The 16506-nt window shown below is 39.0% G+C and overlaps 1 protein-coding gene across 1 annotated transcript; it reads left to right on the top strand.

Moving 5' to 3' along the window:
* The first annotated feature begins 15336 nt into the window (after positions 1-15336).
* Positions 15337-16077, top strand: LOC121870599 (maternal embryonic leucine zipper kinase-like). Its single transcript, XM_042372434.1, has one exon. It carries the CDS (start codon positions 15337-15339, stop codon positions 16075-16077), a length of 741 nt encoding a protein of 246 aa, XP_042228368.1.
* The last annotated feature ends 429 nt before the right edge of the window (positions 16078-16506 follow it).

The raw sequence follows: 16506 nt of genomic DNA, 5'->3' as shown, positions 1-16506 counted from the left end.
TATATATATATATATATATATAGCACTGTAGGTGCGCGTGATCTAGGTATATGCTGATAACCACAAGGAAAGAAGCGCTTTCGTGTAATTCACATCTTCAGGGGTGAGTACAGACTAGAGAGAGAGTACGAGTACGAAGTCTTTAGTTAAGAGGTGAAAGAAAATTATTAGGGGTTGAGGGAAAAGTGGTGAAACTGAAATACAGCAGGAGTAGAAAGAATCTGGGCTCAACCAGATCGCTTCATCTTTCTTATTGGTGTTTTATCTTTGTTCTGCTCCCCACGAAAATTATGACCAAGTCCCAGGTTGCTAATCTGACTTTCTGCCTCATTTACACACAATTGCAGGGTCTCAGTTGTTTCTCTTACTTCGACAACACAACATACATATATCGTTTCTCACTATTTTTTATATATTTATAGTTATATATTATTATTATTAGTGATATTTATTATTATTGTTATCATTATTATTTTATTTGTATTATAAATTTTATTTACTATGAATTATTATTATTATTATTATTATTATTATTATTATTATTATTTCTCCCCCAGGCCCCGATGTGGGTCAGTGACCTGTGCTTGGGTGGGCTTATCCCCGTAAAAAAAAAAAAAAAAAAAAAAAAAAAAAAATTATATATATATATATATATATATATATATATATATATATATATATATATATATATATATATATACAAGTAAATCACTGCTCAAAAATTTGGTATGGCAATGGGTAATCCACTCTCACCTGTATTAAGCAACCTATATATGGAATTCTTTGAAAAGAAACTATTAAGTAATATTTTACCACCTTCAGCAGTCTGGTTTAGATATTGTTACGCCGTCTCTTAATTTACTTAAATATCCAGGTTCTAGGCGTAACCAAACAAAAAGTGAAGTAAATTAAAAGAGAATAAAAATAAATAAAGTAAACCTTTAAGAATTTAATTGATTAAATATTAACACAATAAAGAGCCTCGTAGGCTGTCACAACAAATTGATTCACCATCGAAACTTTTAAGACAAGTGATACAAAACATCGAAACCTCAAAAGAATAAAAAAAAGCATTGGATTACGTTAACACTGCATAAACATATAAAAAACTATCACTGAAATTAACAAACGTGAAACAACACTGAATTACTTGAATACAACTAAGCAAATACTGATGGACACAAACAGAGACATAAATAGGTACTCACATAGATATACCACATTGGTGGCGACAGGAACAACACAAATAAATTAAGTTTAAGTAACAAGTGACACACAAAGGATGTGTACTGTATGACAAGAGGACTGAACTAACTCAAGTCAGTTGGTGGGTCCTATATATAAGGTCGGCTCCCGCCACGCGACCCGCCGGTGGGTCGTTTAACGATGCAGATGGTCGTTAGAGAACAAAGAATGCTGGTTACAATACAAAATAAAGAAATAAGATGGGCTTGAACAAATAATGACAGTTAAAACCTTAACAGCACAGGGTAAGGTGACTAGAATATATAATAGTAAATTTAACACATCATTACAGGAATAATATGGAATATGGGAGCATGTTATATATAAAAAAATAGAAAAAATACGACACAGTCGTAACAATATGTTGATGATGTATTATGTCTCTGGCCATGTAATGAGGACCTAAAAGCTTTCCTGCCACAACTTAACAACTTAGCCCCCTCGATCAAATTCACTGTGGAATTAGAGCAAGACTGTAAATTGCCATTTCTAGACTGTCTGATACACAGAATAGGTAACACTTTTAAGTTCAGTATTTATAGAAAACCAACTAATGTGTGTTCATACATTCATTATTATTCTGCCCACCATAATAAAGTCAAATAGTAGTATTTTCAACAATGTTTTTACGTGCTTTGAGAATTTGTAATCCGGAATTCATTGATGAGGAATATAAATATATCTATAATATTGGCTCAAACCTTAAATACCCTAGATCTTTCATAGACAAATGCCTAAACATTACTAAGAAAACTTTTTATAGAACTGATCCCAAGCCCACCCATGACCATAAGAATATCTTAATATTACCATTTCACAAAAATTTCTCACACATTCCTTCACAACTAAAAACCTGGAACGTCAATGTGGCATTTAAAAACTCATGCACTGTTAAACAAATGTTAATCAAGAACTCCCCCAACAACACAATTGGTTGCATTTATAAAGTTCCTTGCAAGGAATGTAATATGTTTTACTTAGGCCAGACAGGTAAAGATCTTGCAACTAGAATTAAACAACACAAATACAGTGTTAGGACAGGCCAGGAATCCAATGCTCTGTTTGTTCATTTGAGGGATAACACGCATTGCATTGACTGGGATAATGCCTCCTCAATATTACCATGTAATTCAATTAATAGTAGGAACATCATAGAATCTAGTCTTATTAAACATACCGAAGCATTCAACATGAATTTGAGTAACGGCATGTACAAGCTGGACAATTTTGTAATTAAGAAGGCCGGGTCACCTGACCATCTGACCTGACCACCAACCGTTGTGTGCTATTTAAAGATTAGTAGGGTCATTACCTAATACCTGACCATTGTGGACCTGGTCTCACCCTCCTCTGTATATATACACCTTGGTTTGTATTTCGGGCGAGAAAAATGACGGAGTAGCTATAGCGGTTAAAAGAAACTTAAAATTTAAACTAATCGATGACTTCCAGGATGAATTTCTAGCAATAAAAATAAATACAACTGAAGGAGACGTAATTATTGCTACTACTGATCTGCCACCGAGACGACCCTACTTACCTATAGAAGACCTATTAAAATTGGCTAACAACAGTCACCCGATGTACATCTTAGGAGACTTTAACGCCAGACATAGGATTTTTGACAATACAAATAATAACGTCGTGGGAAACGCCCTTAATCAATTAATAAATTTAGGGAAAATCAATCATCTGGGTCCTAACTTTCCAACCTGGAGAAATCACAATACACAATCGACACCAGACAAAATTTTTACCAACAACAAAGCCTTTTTCAATTACCATATAATACAGGGACCTCTTACAGGCAGTGACCATCTGCCAATTATACTAACACTGTCAACAAGCCCCATACAGATACCAATAAAAAAGAGACTGAAAATGAGTAAAACAGACTGGGACAGCTTCAAAGACGACTTAGGTAATCACCACTCGATTAACCTACAAGGGAAAACAACAGAAGATATAGACTCAGAAATGGACAGACTGCACTCAGCAATAAAAACATCTATAACCAAACACACTCCTACTTCACACTTTAGAACATTACCCAACAACAGACTACCAGAAGAAGTTAAATTAATCCAGACCTATTACAATGAAATAAACAGGTATATGGAAAGACACGGCAGTAACAGATGGCTATATACGACACAGATAGCACTACAGATAAAATTAAGAGACGCATGTAAGGAAGCAAACAATAAAAAATGGAATGATATTATAATGGCGGCTGACATGACTAAAGACACAAAAACATTTTGGACTTCCATAAACAAGATGATGGGGCACAACAAGCAAAAAACACCATACATTAAAGACCAAAATGGAACAAAACTGCACGAGGAAAATGAACAAGAGTCAGCATTCAAAAGGGAATGGGTAAAAGTTTTTAAAATATCAGATGAGGAAAATGAAGATTTTGATAGTGAACACGAAGAAAGGATAGAAGAAGAAATGGGAAGACAATACATAGAATCACCCCAAGGCAATATATAGACTATAACTTATTACCTAATAATCAAATAATAACCATGGGAGAAATGATGCACTGTCTGAGGAAGTTTAAGGAAAAAGCCCCTGGGCTCACAGGTATTACACGAAATATGATCATGAATCTACCTGAAAACATTTTAAATACACTATTAAACATTTATAACGCATGCTTAATAACTGGTTACTTTCCAGACAAACTAAAATATGCTAAAATGATATTTATTCCTAAGGAGGGTAAGGACAATAAGGAAATATTAAACTACAGGCCAATATCTTTATTAGAAATTACTGGGAAACTATTGGAAAAATTTTTAAATACAAGACTTATAGCCTTTTTAACACAACATGGGAAAACTAACAACAGACAACATGGATTTATGCCCAATAGAAATACCCTAACTGCAATAGCTATAATAACGGAAATAATTGCAATAGAAAAAAGCAAGGGTAACCAGATCAATATAATTTTAAGGGATGTTTCTAAGGCCTTTGATAAGGTTTGGCATTTAGGCTTAAAATATAAAATATTAAAACTGGGACTTAATGAATACTTGCTAAGAATATTGTGTAACTATTTAGATGGTAGGAGAGCACAAATTCAAATTGGAAACTTTTTGGGAACTATGTTTAATCTTGAGAGTGGAGTACCTCAAGGAGGATGCCTTTCTCCAACACTATATACAATTTATACTTCAGACACACCACAACCTACCCCCTTTAGCGAATATGTAATGTTTGCTGATGATATTACTCAAATAGTATCATACCCAGGAAAATCAACCCAATTTATGGCACTCTACACGGTAAGAGCGATAAAAAACATAAATGATTTTGAGAAAAAATGGAAAATCAGGACAAATAAGAACAAATTCAAGATAATACCAATAGCCAAGATTAAAACAAGTCCAGTAATAGTCGACCAGGAACTATACCCATACGACACTGAAGGCAGGATGCTTGGATTAAAACTAACAAAAAGAGGATATATAACATACTTAAAAGATAAAGAACGACAGGCAAGAATAAGATTATCAAAAATAAAACGCTTTAAGAACCTTAGCATTAATAACAAGAGAAAGATATATATTGCCCTTGTCAAATCAATTATGGACTACCCACCCATCCCATTGAACACCCTTAGTAAAACGTGCATTAAAAGGTTACAAACAGTACAAAATATAGCCCTTAGATTTATATATAACATAAAATATACAGACCACATCAGTAATGAACAGCTACACAAGAGAGCAAATCTCTTAGCAATCAATGTAGATATACACAACAAAGCTGTAAATATTTGGAAAAAAGTGACTGAACTTAACACAGAAACATATCAAAACTGGATAAATAATATAGACAACGAAGAATTCCAAGAACACAGTTGGTTTAAATCAGCCAGGAAGAAAGTAATTGAACCATCTCCTGCCCCAATATACATATAAAACCTTAATAGAGAGAATAAAAGATGAGAGTGACCTACCAGCTCCATTAAGAACCTGGCAGGCCTCTCCATACAGTGTACCTTTAGACTAACATAACTAATATTTAACAATTAACATTTAACATTGAACTAACATCTTAGCAAAAAAAAAAAATGTGATTATCCTCCCAGCTACACAAGGACCTGGGCGGGCTCACTAACTCCGAAAAAAATAAAATAAATAATAATAATAATAATAATAATGTGATTACCCTCCCAGCTACATTAGCCAGGAAGAAGTAATTGAACCACCTCCTGCCCCAATATACACATTTACACATAAAACATTAATAGGGGAATAAAGATGAGAGTGACCTACCAGCTCCACTAAGAACCTGGAAAAGAAATAAAATAATTGTTTTAATTAAATAAAATAATAATGCACACACTAATGCACACACAAATCTATATTTTACGCACTGATGTAATTAAGAATTATATTTGATGAATGTAAACCAATATGCTTATTACCTCCCTTTGCTATTTTCAGAATCTGTGACCTCAAATCTACCAGAATCAAGTGTCAGAACTCATGCAACCGAAAGTGTGTTCCCCAGTATTATTATTATTATTATTATTATTATTATTCTTATTATTATTATTATTTCCTTTGAATATGCCAATTGAATATTGGACTCTTAAGTAGGCATAACTTTAAAATAATTATTCCTAAGTTGATATGAACAGTCGCTCAAAAAAGTATCTGAAAAATATTGTTCTTGCGCTAGTCAGGCCGCACCTCGATTATGCGGTTCAGTTCTGGTGCCCCTATTATAGAATGGATATAAATTCACTAGAGTCGGTGCAGCGAAGAATGACTAAAATGATTCCGGGACTTAGAAACCTTCCATATCAGGATAGGTTAAAGAAACTTAACTTACATTCCCTAGAAAGACGAAGAGTGCGGGGAGATATGATAGAAGTATTTAAGTGGGTGAAAGGAATCAATAAAGGGGATATAGATAAAGTTCTTATAATATCCGAGCAGGATAGGGCTCGTAGCAACGGATTCAAGTTGGATAAGTTTAGGTTTAGGAGGGAGATAGGAAGAAACTGGTTCACAAATAGGGTGGTGGACGAGTGGAACAAGCTTAGCAACTTTGTAGTAAGTGAGGGAACTCTGGAAAGTTTCAAAACGAGGCTAGATAGATTCATGGATGCTGGAGAGTGGTAGTAGCTCTCGACAGGAGCTGCCATGAACAGGCCAACCGGCCTATTGCAGACTCCTTATTTTCTTATGTTCTTATGACACATCGGACATAAAGGTGGTAGCCCTGCATGCCACAATGGTTGCTATGTAATATACAAGACGTTTAGTGCCGTTTATCTTTAACGTGTTTCATATGAATATAATTAACATGGTTATATTAACAGGGAATGACTGTCTAAAAAGACATTACCAATGTTAGACACTTACAGTAACAATATGTGCGTGGCAACGCTTAAATGTTCCTCTGCGCAGCAACAACAACAACTAAATTCATATGTTGACTGTACCCATACGTAGCATTTGATATGCATACATGTATTAGATATCAGTGTATGTTATATTAATAGGTAAGGTAAACAGTAATGCCATCTCACGTTTATTGAATTAATATTTGGTGTAACCACCTCCCGCGTCCAGAACACATTGTTGAGTTCATAGCATCATGGCAACTCTACCCTGTCGTCGATACTGTTTCACATAGGGCATCAAAAATGCTCTGTATGGTGATTATACTTCTCTCATACAGGTAAGACTATAATGCAATGTGTACAGTTTATATGTTGATGGATATTTGTAATTATAAAGATAAACTACTCTGGTTATAAGTAGGTGCGGCGCCTACTCACGCTGATCAACCCTACCGAGGCAACAGTGCCCAGAGTCCAGACAACAGGGGTTGTCTTGTTCGTTTTGACATCCATCAGCCCCACTTTTCAGATACTATTTTGAGCGACTGTACATTTAAGGAATCATTCATAACAGATGCCAAAAAGGTCTGACTAACCAAACCTAACAAGTCTGTCACTAACAAAATTGGGTTACACTGCTCTCAATGTTAACCTGAAATTAGGTTAGGTTAGCATTAGGAAGTTAGGTTTCGTTAAGTCAGCGTTAGCTAACTTTATATCGGAAGAACGCGACACACAGGAAAATTATTGGCCATACATTTGACACCTTATCCACAGGTTTATCTAGTTAAAAGTTGTGGTCCTGGAGAGTTAACACATCTGGGAATATTAACAAAAACATCTAGGAGATAGTTTGGGGGATGAGGACTGTCGTTGTCAACCCTCAGACACACTTGAGTGGTTAATAGTATGTTAATATTTTCAGATGTTATGTATTACCTTTTTTATTTAATCATTATATTTATTTTAATTTATTTTTACTTTATTTTTTGAGTGAGAGTGAAAGGGTGGATGAGTGATGTAAGGGGAACGGTGCTACATGCATTTGGAAGTTGCATTCAGAAGCGCAGTTGATGAAAGTGATGTGTTTAGTATACTGGTCAGAGCCGTTGTCGCCATCACGGGTCAACTATCTTACAATTTTAAATATTCCAAATAATAATAAACATACATCAAACTATATTTAACATTCACCGTGATAATAAATACACAACAATTTACAATCTTTTCCTTAAGGACTACATGCAAACTGCAACACTATCATTAACAGAATATATCAGAGTTTGCAATATTTTTCATAAAAGCACATCGCGTAGTAAGTTAATTTTGTGTTGTATGTGGAGCACAGCTTGCAGTATTTTCCATAGTAATATACAGAGCAAACTGTGCAATATTCTTCTACATAACGTGATAATGAATACTTATGTAATATTCCCACTATAACATATAACGTGTAATTTGCACTATTCTTTAAAATTATTAGTTTATATAACGCCCAATTTGCAATATTATTTTATGCTTACAATGCCATTCTTCGTAATACAACAGCGAAAAGCATTGCGTCTTGTCGCCAAACAGAAGATAAGCAGCCGTGTTTTACGAGACAGGGACCATCTCCGTCGTCAGGAACCAGCCACAGGTGAGAGTGGTGACACACATACTTGCTTAAACGATGATATCAGAATGACAGAGACACGTGGGGAGACATAAGTGAATGTATAGGTTTTGTACGTGATGAGAGAGAGAGAGAGAGAGAGAGAGAGAGAGAGAGAGAGAGAGAGAGAGAGAGAGAGCCTGCTGAGTAAGCTGGTCTAGGTTTATGAATAATACCTTCCACTTTGAGCTGAGCTCTACTTACAGCTCGTTTTCTCTTGATCAAACGATCGTGTTATTGTCTGAGCTGTTATTGTGATACAATGACTGGAGCAACTCTTCATAATCTTTCAGACTTAATCTTTCACCAACTAATTAGTCAATACGTGACAGATTCCGGTCGTCATTCAAAAGAGGGAAAACTAGAACCTACCTTTAACAATAGTTCTTGAGGTACTAACTAGGACCGGACCTAACATTAGTCCTTGAGGTACTAAGACCAGACCAAACACTCATCCTTGAGGTACTCCACTGTCTGCTGGTAACTATCAGCACAAACGCGTTCATCAAATTAACTCCACGTCGTCTTTCCGGTTGAGAGATCTGACTTCGCTACATTCTACTTATGATTGCGAAATGACACTTGGAGGGTCAAACTATGATGACACAAACTAATGAAGGCTGAAGCAACACCGAGGAGGACATCCAGTTATACGGGTTTCTTAAATGAGCTATTGGCTTGACGTGACCAACTGACTTGCAATCAATGTTGATCAAAACTAATGAGGTCATCACTATGCAAGCACTACGACATGTGCGCAGTCATTATTTTCTCCTGCATCTCCGCCACATGCATACAAAATACCACTAGCCTATGGACAGCGATACAGAGCACAAAATTACACAATAGTAATATTTGCAATACAGTATCCATATTTCTAGCCTAAGCTATAACACAAGCAAAGTCTGAAACCCGGAGACGCATCACCAGTATATTGTAAGATGGAAAGGCACAGGAGTCACAAATTCCTAGCTCCTACTGACGAAGCTCGCGCGAGACTCCCTGTAGAAGGGGCGCATTTGTCATTCATTACTGAGTGTCGGAAACTTGTCAGACTTACCCCATGACTCATTTCTAACGTTAATATCCGCAGGAATTCTCGGCTTAGATTAACCTTATCAACAAAGCCAACGAGAAAAATAGAGTAAACAACAACAAAATTCAAGAACTCATTACAGGTGAGACCGTCGTGTTCAGGTAAGGTGTGGAGATTTGATTTACCTTGTAGATACATTTTCGGGAAGTTAAATTAGAATTCACAACACAGCTTATGGAGATAGTAGCCATAAATGTACAGTACATGTAGGGTGGCTGGGTCCCGTTTAGGGCACTTTCACAACGGGAGTAAATATCAGCTTGGCTAGACTGTGACAGCTTCGAATAGGAGGTTGGTGTGGGATGTTGTTTTGTTTTTGTCTGTAAGTGGAATAGCTGTGCCATTTCTGTGAGACCTTTAAAACAATATTTGTAGTGTGAGTGGTTTAGCACAAAACACACACACACACACACACCCCCCACACACACACCCACACACACCCCCCACACACACACACCCCCCCCACACACACACACACACCCACACACACACACACACCCACATACACACCCACACACACACACCCCACACACACCCACACACACCCACACACCCACACACACCCACACACACACACACACACCCACATACACACACCACACACCCCCCACACACACACACACACACACACCCACACCCCCCCCCCACACACACACCCACACACACACACACCCACATACACACCCACACACACACCCACACACACCCACACACACCCACACACCCACACACACCCACACACACACACACACACCCACATACACACCCACACACACACACACACACACACACACACACACACCCAGTTGGTTGGCTACTACACATAATATTATTGCCACACACACAGAGAACATCAAGATATTATTAAACAACAACAAGTCACCAACAACAACAGCAGCAACTGCCACCACCACCACCCTCACCCTTTAAAAACATTACCTAACCCCAATTTCTTCTTGTTTGACCTGATTCCAACTTGGCTTTTTTTACACCATCGAATCATAGGGGAACAAAATTGCCACCAAGACTGTGTGTGTGTGTGTGTGTGTGTGTGTGTGTGTGTGTGGGGATATAGAGAGAGACAAAGACATTTCAAATCAATCTTTCTTAACAATGATACCAATTCTCTCTCTCTCTCTCTCTCTCTCTCTCTCTCTCTCTCTGTTTGAAGGCGAAAATTACTTGAATTAAATTATGTTTGGTTAAGAAATTTCCTTTGCCAACCATCCAACCATCATTAGTAAAGGCCTGAATATGATTCTTTTTATGGTTGGGTTAGGTTTTAGCCCCCCCCCCTCGTCCCCTTTCCCGGTTTATTTCATCTGATGATCAAACACCCTACCGCTACCTGGGACGGGTTTGATTAGGTTAGGTTAGGTTTTCATCATAATTATCAGACTTAACCAACCCTTAACCTAACCTAACAACCCTTAACCTAACCTAACAACCCTTAACCTAACCTAACAACCGTTAACCTAACCTAACAACCCTTAACCTAACCTAACAACCCTTAACCTAACATAACCTAACAACCCTTAACCTTACCTAACAACCCTTAACCTAACAACCCTTAACCTAACAACCCTTAACCTAACAACCCTTAACCTAACCTAACAACCCTTAACCTAACCTAACAACCCTTAACATAACCTAACAACCCTTAACCTCACCTAATTATGAGTTAGTTAAATATTTACAAACAAACAAAATTCCATCTGAGTTAAATACCTACCTACGTCTTTCTGTGTTTACAATTATGTCGTGATACAAATGATATTCAACAGGTATTTTACACTTTTACCTGTAACATAACTTGTTGTGTGTGTGTGTTGGCTTATACCCCCTTTGTCCTTAACATCAAGGGGTGATTAACACACACACACACACCAAGTTGCACCACCATCCTGCTGAAGACTAATGATGTAATTCAGGAATGAAGAAATCACCTCAACATTTAATAACATCAATCATCACTAATCACCATAAATCACCAATCACCACCAATCACCATTCACCACCAATCACCATACACCATCAATCACCATTCACCACCAATCACCATACACCACCAATCACCACCAATCACCATACACCACCAATCACCATACACCACCAATCACCATTCACCACCAATCACCATACACCACCAATCACCATACACCACCAATCACCATTCACCATACACCACCAATCACCATACATCACCAATCACCATACACCATCAATCACCATACACCACTCAATCACCATACACCACCAATCACCATACACCACCAATCACCATTCACCACCATACACCATTCACCCCCTTTGGTTTATTCTCAGGTTTAATAATACAGTTTATTTATTCAACTTTTATTCCTTAACATTTCCTGTGACAAAAAAACTAACAATTTATTTCACAAAACTGTTTATAATTAAATAAATCCAGGAATTAATAATCACTTAATATATAATAAAGATTTTGTATTAATTTTTCACTCATAAACTGATCAAAGAAAGAAAGAAAATAAATAAATTAAGTCAATATTATTCTTTTGTAGATTTTAAAAAATTCCTGTTTCTCAATTTCTCATCAAATATAGTTTAAAAAATTCCGAATCATAATTTTTTTTTTTTAATTTAGTCGAAAATATTTTAAAGTGTTTTTGTAATTAGATTTTCCTGATTATTTTTGTTTTTTTGTTTTTTTGTTTTGTTTTTGTTTTATAAGAAATATTGCTTGTGTTTTATTGTTTTGTTTTTAATTACCATTAGTGTTAAGTTATATGGGAGTTAAATTCATGGGTATTATCTTTTTAAACTGTTTTATTAAATTCTATGTAATTCTTAGTTGAATATCTTTCTTCTGCGAGTTATTTGTAATGCCTCTCTCTCTCTCTTAGATGATGGTACTTATAGGAACACCAGACTCACAAAATTTAATTATATAAATATTTTTTAATGTTTTTTTTTGGGGGGGAGGGGAATGTTTTTGTATATTACCCCCCCTATCCTTCCTTCCCTTTGCCCTCCCTTTCCCTTTACCCTTCTCTCCGCTTCCCTCTTTATTCTTTTTCCCTTCCTCACCTTCCTGCCTTACTCTTTCTCCCCCCTCAATCTTACTCTTCCTTCCTTCCCTTACTCACTCCATTCCCCCCTTCCCCTTACCTTTCCTCCCCTTCCTCTCCCCCCTTACCCCCCTTCCTCCCATTCCTCTTCAGTTCTCACCACATATCCCAAGGAAGAACTCTGTTTGTTTGTTTACTTGTCCAGGTGAGGGTGTTGTTTTGAGACGAGGGGTCAGGGGGCTTTACATAGTTAAGACAATTACTGTACTTGTTTGTAATATTTTAAAATTGACGAAAAAAAACGTCTTGTAAATTTTGTTGTAAAAGTTTAAAATGTTTTCGATTTTAAGTTACTATGATAAAAACTATATTTTATGTTTTTAATGGGATTTTTTTGCCTTCGTGTGTTGTAATTAAAATCTTAAAGCTTTATAGAAACTCGTTGGTATCAAGTCAAGGTTTTTAATTGAGAAAAAAAATATTCTAGACAATTTCGTATTTTTTTTCCAATTGATTCGATTTTTTTTTACTTTTTTTTTACATTTGTAGAAAAATTTTATAAGTTGGTTCAGATTCTAAGCTATAAATTTACAGCCGTTGTAAATATAAGTGTAAATTCTCTCATATTTTATTTATTTTATTTTTTATTTAAGTCTACCTCAAGTTTTTTTTGTTTGTTTTTTTAGAGTTTTGTCTTGATTCGAATGTGTTTTTTTACGTAATTTTCTAAGATTTCTATATTTTTTAACATCATCATCACCACTACCACCACCCCCCCCTACCACTCACACCACCACCCCCCCTCACCACCCCCTACCACTCACACCACCACCCCTACCACTCACACCACCACCCCCTACCCTCACACCTACCCCCCTCACACCACCACCTACCACTCACACCACCACCCCTACCCTCCCACACCCCCCCACCCTCACACCACCACCCCTACCACTCACCCACCCACCCCCTACCCACTCCCACCACCCCTACTCTCCACCACCACCCCCTACCCTCACCACCCCCACCACTCACCACACCCCTACTACTCACACCCCCTATCCCAACACCACCACCACCCTACCCCTCTTACCACCCCTACCCTCACACTCACACCCACCACTCACACCACCCTACCACTCCACCACCCCCCCCACCCTCACACCTCCACCCCTACACTCACACCACCACCCCTACCCTCACACCACCACCCCCACCACTCCACCACCACCCCTACCACTCCACCCACCACCCCACCACTCACACCACCACCCCCACCACTCCACACCACCACTACCACCATCATCACTACCACCATCACCACACATCTTAACTACCACCACACATCTTAACTACCACCACCATCACTACCACCATCACTACCACCATCACCATGCATCTTAACTACCACCATCACTACTACCATCACATCACCCATCTTAACTACCACCATCATCACTACCACCATCATCACTACTACCATCACACATCTTAACTACCACCACCATCACTACCACCATCACACACATCTTAAATACCACCATCATCACTACCACCATCACTACCACCATCACTACCACCATCACCACACATCTTAACTACCACCACCATCACTACCACCATCACTACCACCATCATCACTACAACCACCATCACTACCACCATCATCACTACCACCACCATCACTACAACCACCACCAGACATCTTAACTACTACCACCATCACCACACATCTTAACTACCACCACCATCACTACCACCACCATCACTACCATCATCATCACTACCACCATCACCATGCATCTTAACCACCACCATCATCACTACCACCATCACCACACACCTTATCTACCACCACCATCACTACCACCATCATCACTACCACCATCACCACACATCTTAACTACCATCACTACCACCATCATCACTACCACCTTCACCATGCATCTTAACTACCACCATCATCACTACCATCACCACGAATCTTAACTACCACCATCGCATCACTACCACCATCATCACTACTACTATCCACACATCTTAACTACCACCACCATCACTACACCATCACCACACATCTTAACTACCACCATCATCACTACCACCATCACTACCACCATCATCATTACCACCATCACCACACATCTTAACTACCACCACCATCACACTACCACCATCACTACCACCATGTCCTACAAACTACCATCACTGCCACCATCATCACTACCACCACCATCACTACAGCCACCATCACTACAACCACCACCAGACATCATAACTACTACCACCATCACCACACATCTGCTACCACCACCATCACTACCACCACCATCCACTACCATCATCATCACTACCACCATCACCACGCATCTTATACCATCATCACTACCACCATCACCACACATCTTAACTACCACCACCATCACCACCATCATCACTACCACCATCACCACATCTTAACTACCACCACATCTTAACTACCACCACCATCACTACCACCATCATCACTACCACCATCACCATGCATCTTAACTACCACCATCATCACTACCACCATCACCACGCATCTTAACTACCACCATCATCACTACCACCATCATCACTACTACCATCACACATCTTAACTACCACCACCATCACTACCACCATCACCACACATCTCAACTACCACCATCATCACTACCACCATCACTACCACCACCATCACTACATCCACCACCACACACCTTAACTACCACCATCACCACCACTAAACAACTACCACCATCACTATAATAACTACACTACACCACACTACACAATATTCCAACCCTACTACACTACACCACACTACACAATATTCCACCTCTTACTACATTATTCTCGGCTCAGATCTCTTAGGCTGAACTGCTAGTAAGTGCTCGGTACTTTGTTAATTATGGATGCTCTTGATATCTTCGAATATACTGTGTCCATCAGTTACAGCAGCGACCTTGACCTCAGCAGTAGCAGTTCCCAAGACTCTCCAGCAGTTAAGATGGATGACAGTCACCTTCCTCGAGTCAGTTATAACGACATCACGAACCAGAGAGTGTTAGGACGGGGAGGGTACGGCATAGCCCGTCTTGTGAGTCTCAAGCTGGCCAATGGAGGGGTAGTCCCGGCCGTCGCCAAGACCTCCCTCAAGGGCCAGTCTCTCATGGCCGAGGCCCTGGCGCTCTACCATCTTAATGGGGCTGGTGGTGCCCCTGTCCTTTATGGCGTCACCAGTGAAGACCCTCAGGCATTGGTTATGGAGTACTGTAGCGGCGTCACAGTTGACAAATTTTTAAAGTCACATCCTAAAGAAGAGTGCCTCGAGGCCTTCACCTCCATGAGTGAGGCACTCGATCAGCTCCACGCCAAGGGTTACGCTCACCGGGACCTACACGATGAGAACATTATAATCGACGCCTCCTGCCGTCCATATACCGTACACATAATAGACCTCGGGTGCGCTATAAGACTCAAGAATGATGGACGCGACAGTGACCAACGCAATAAGGGATATGACTGGGACAGCCTCAGCGACGTCCTCATGGTCATTGAAGGGAGATGGCTAACCGCCTTAACGTTACACCTACACTGTATAAACACCTTAGTGCTTTTACCATGGCTCATCTACATAACACTATGCTGATTTCTGTAGTCCACTTCTATCGCCACAACACTGTCTTCCTGGACTCTGCCATTGGGATCAGCGTCAACAATTCTGCTCCCAACTATACCGCCCTTCAGGATTTATTGAACAGTCTCCAAAACTGGGCCAACAACAACCATGTCACCATCAACCATACCAAGACCATGGTTATGCACATCAACCTCTCCTCCGACATTGTCCCACCTCCTTCCATTACTCTAGGTCCGAACTCACTCCAGGTTGTAGATTCCACGAAGCTCCTCGGCGTCACCATAGACAACAAACTAAATTGGAAACCACACGTCAGTGAAGTTATCAAATCCTCCAGTTTCCGTCTCCACCTCCTCCGCCGACTCAAGTCCCTCGGTTCCTGCACCGAGCTCCTCAGTGTTTACACAACATTCATACTTCCCAAGCTCACCTATGCCT

This window comes from Homarus americanus, unplaced genomic scaffold, assembly GCF_018991925.1.
Source record: "Homarus americanus isolate GMGI-L3 unplaced genomic scaffold, GMGI_Hamer_2.0 scaffold32583, whole genome shotgun sequence".
Taxonomy (NCBI): domain Eukaryota; kingdom Metazoa; phylum Arthropoda; class Malacostraca; order Decapoda; family Nephropidae; genus Homarus; species Homarus americanus.
The sequence above is the reverse complement of the archived record's forward strand: the minus strand, read 5'-3'. Positions and strand labels throughout refer to the sequence as shown.

Excerpts from the sequence above, each read along its gene's own strand:
- LOC121870599 (XM_042372434.1), top strand. The coding sequence starts at position 15,337 with ATGGATGCTCTTGATATCTTCGAATATACTGTGTCCATCAGTTACAGC.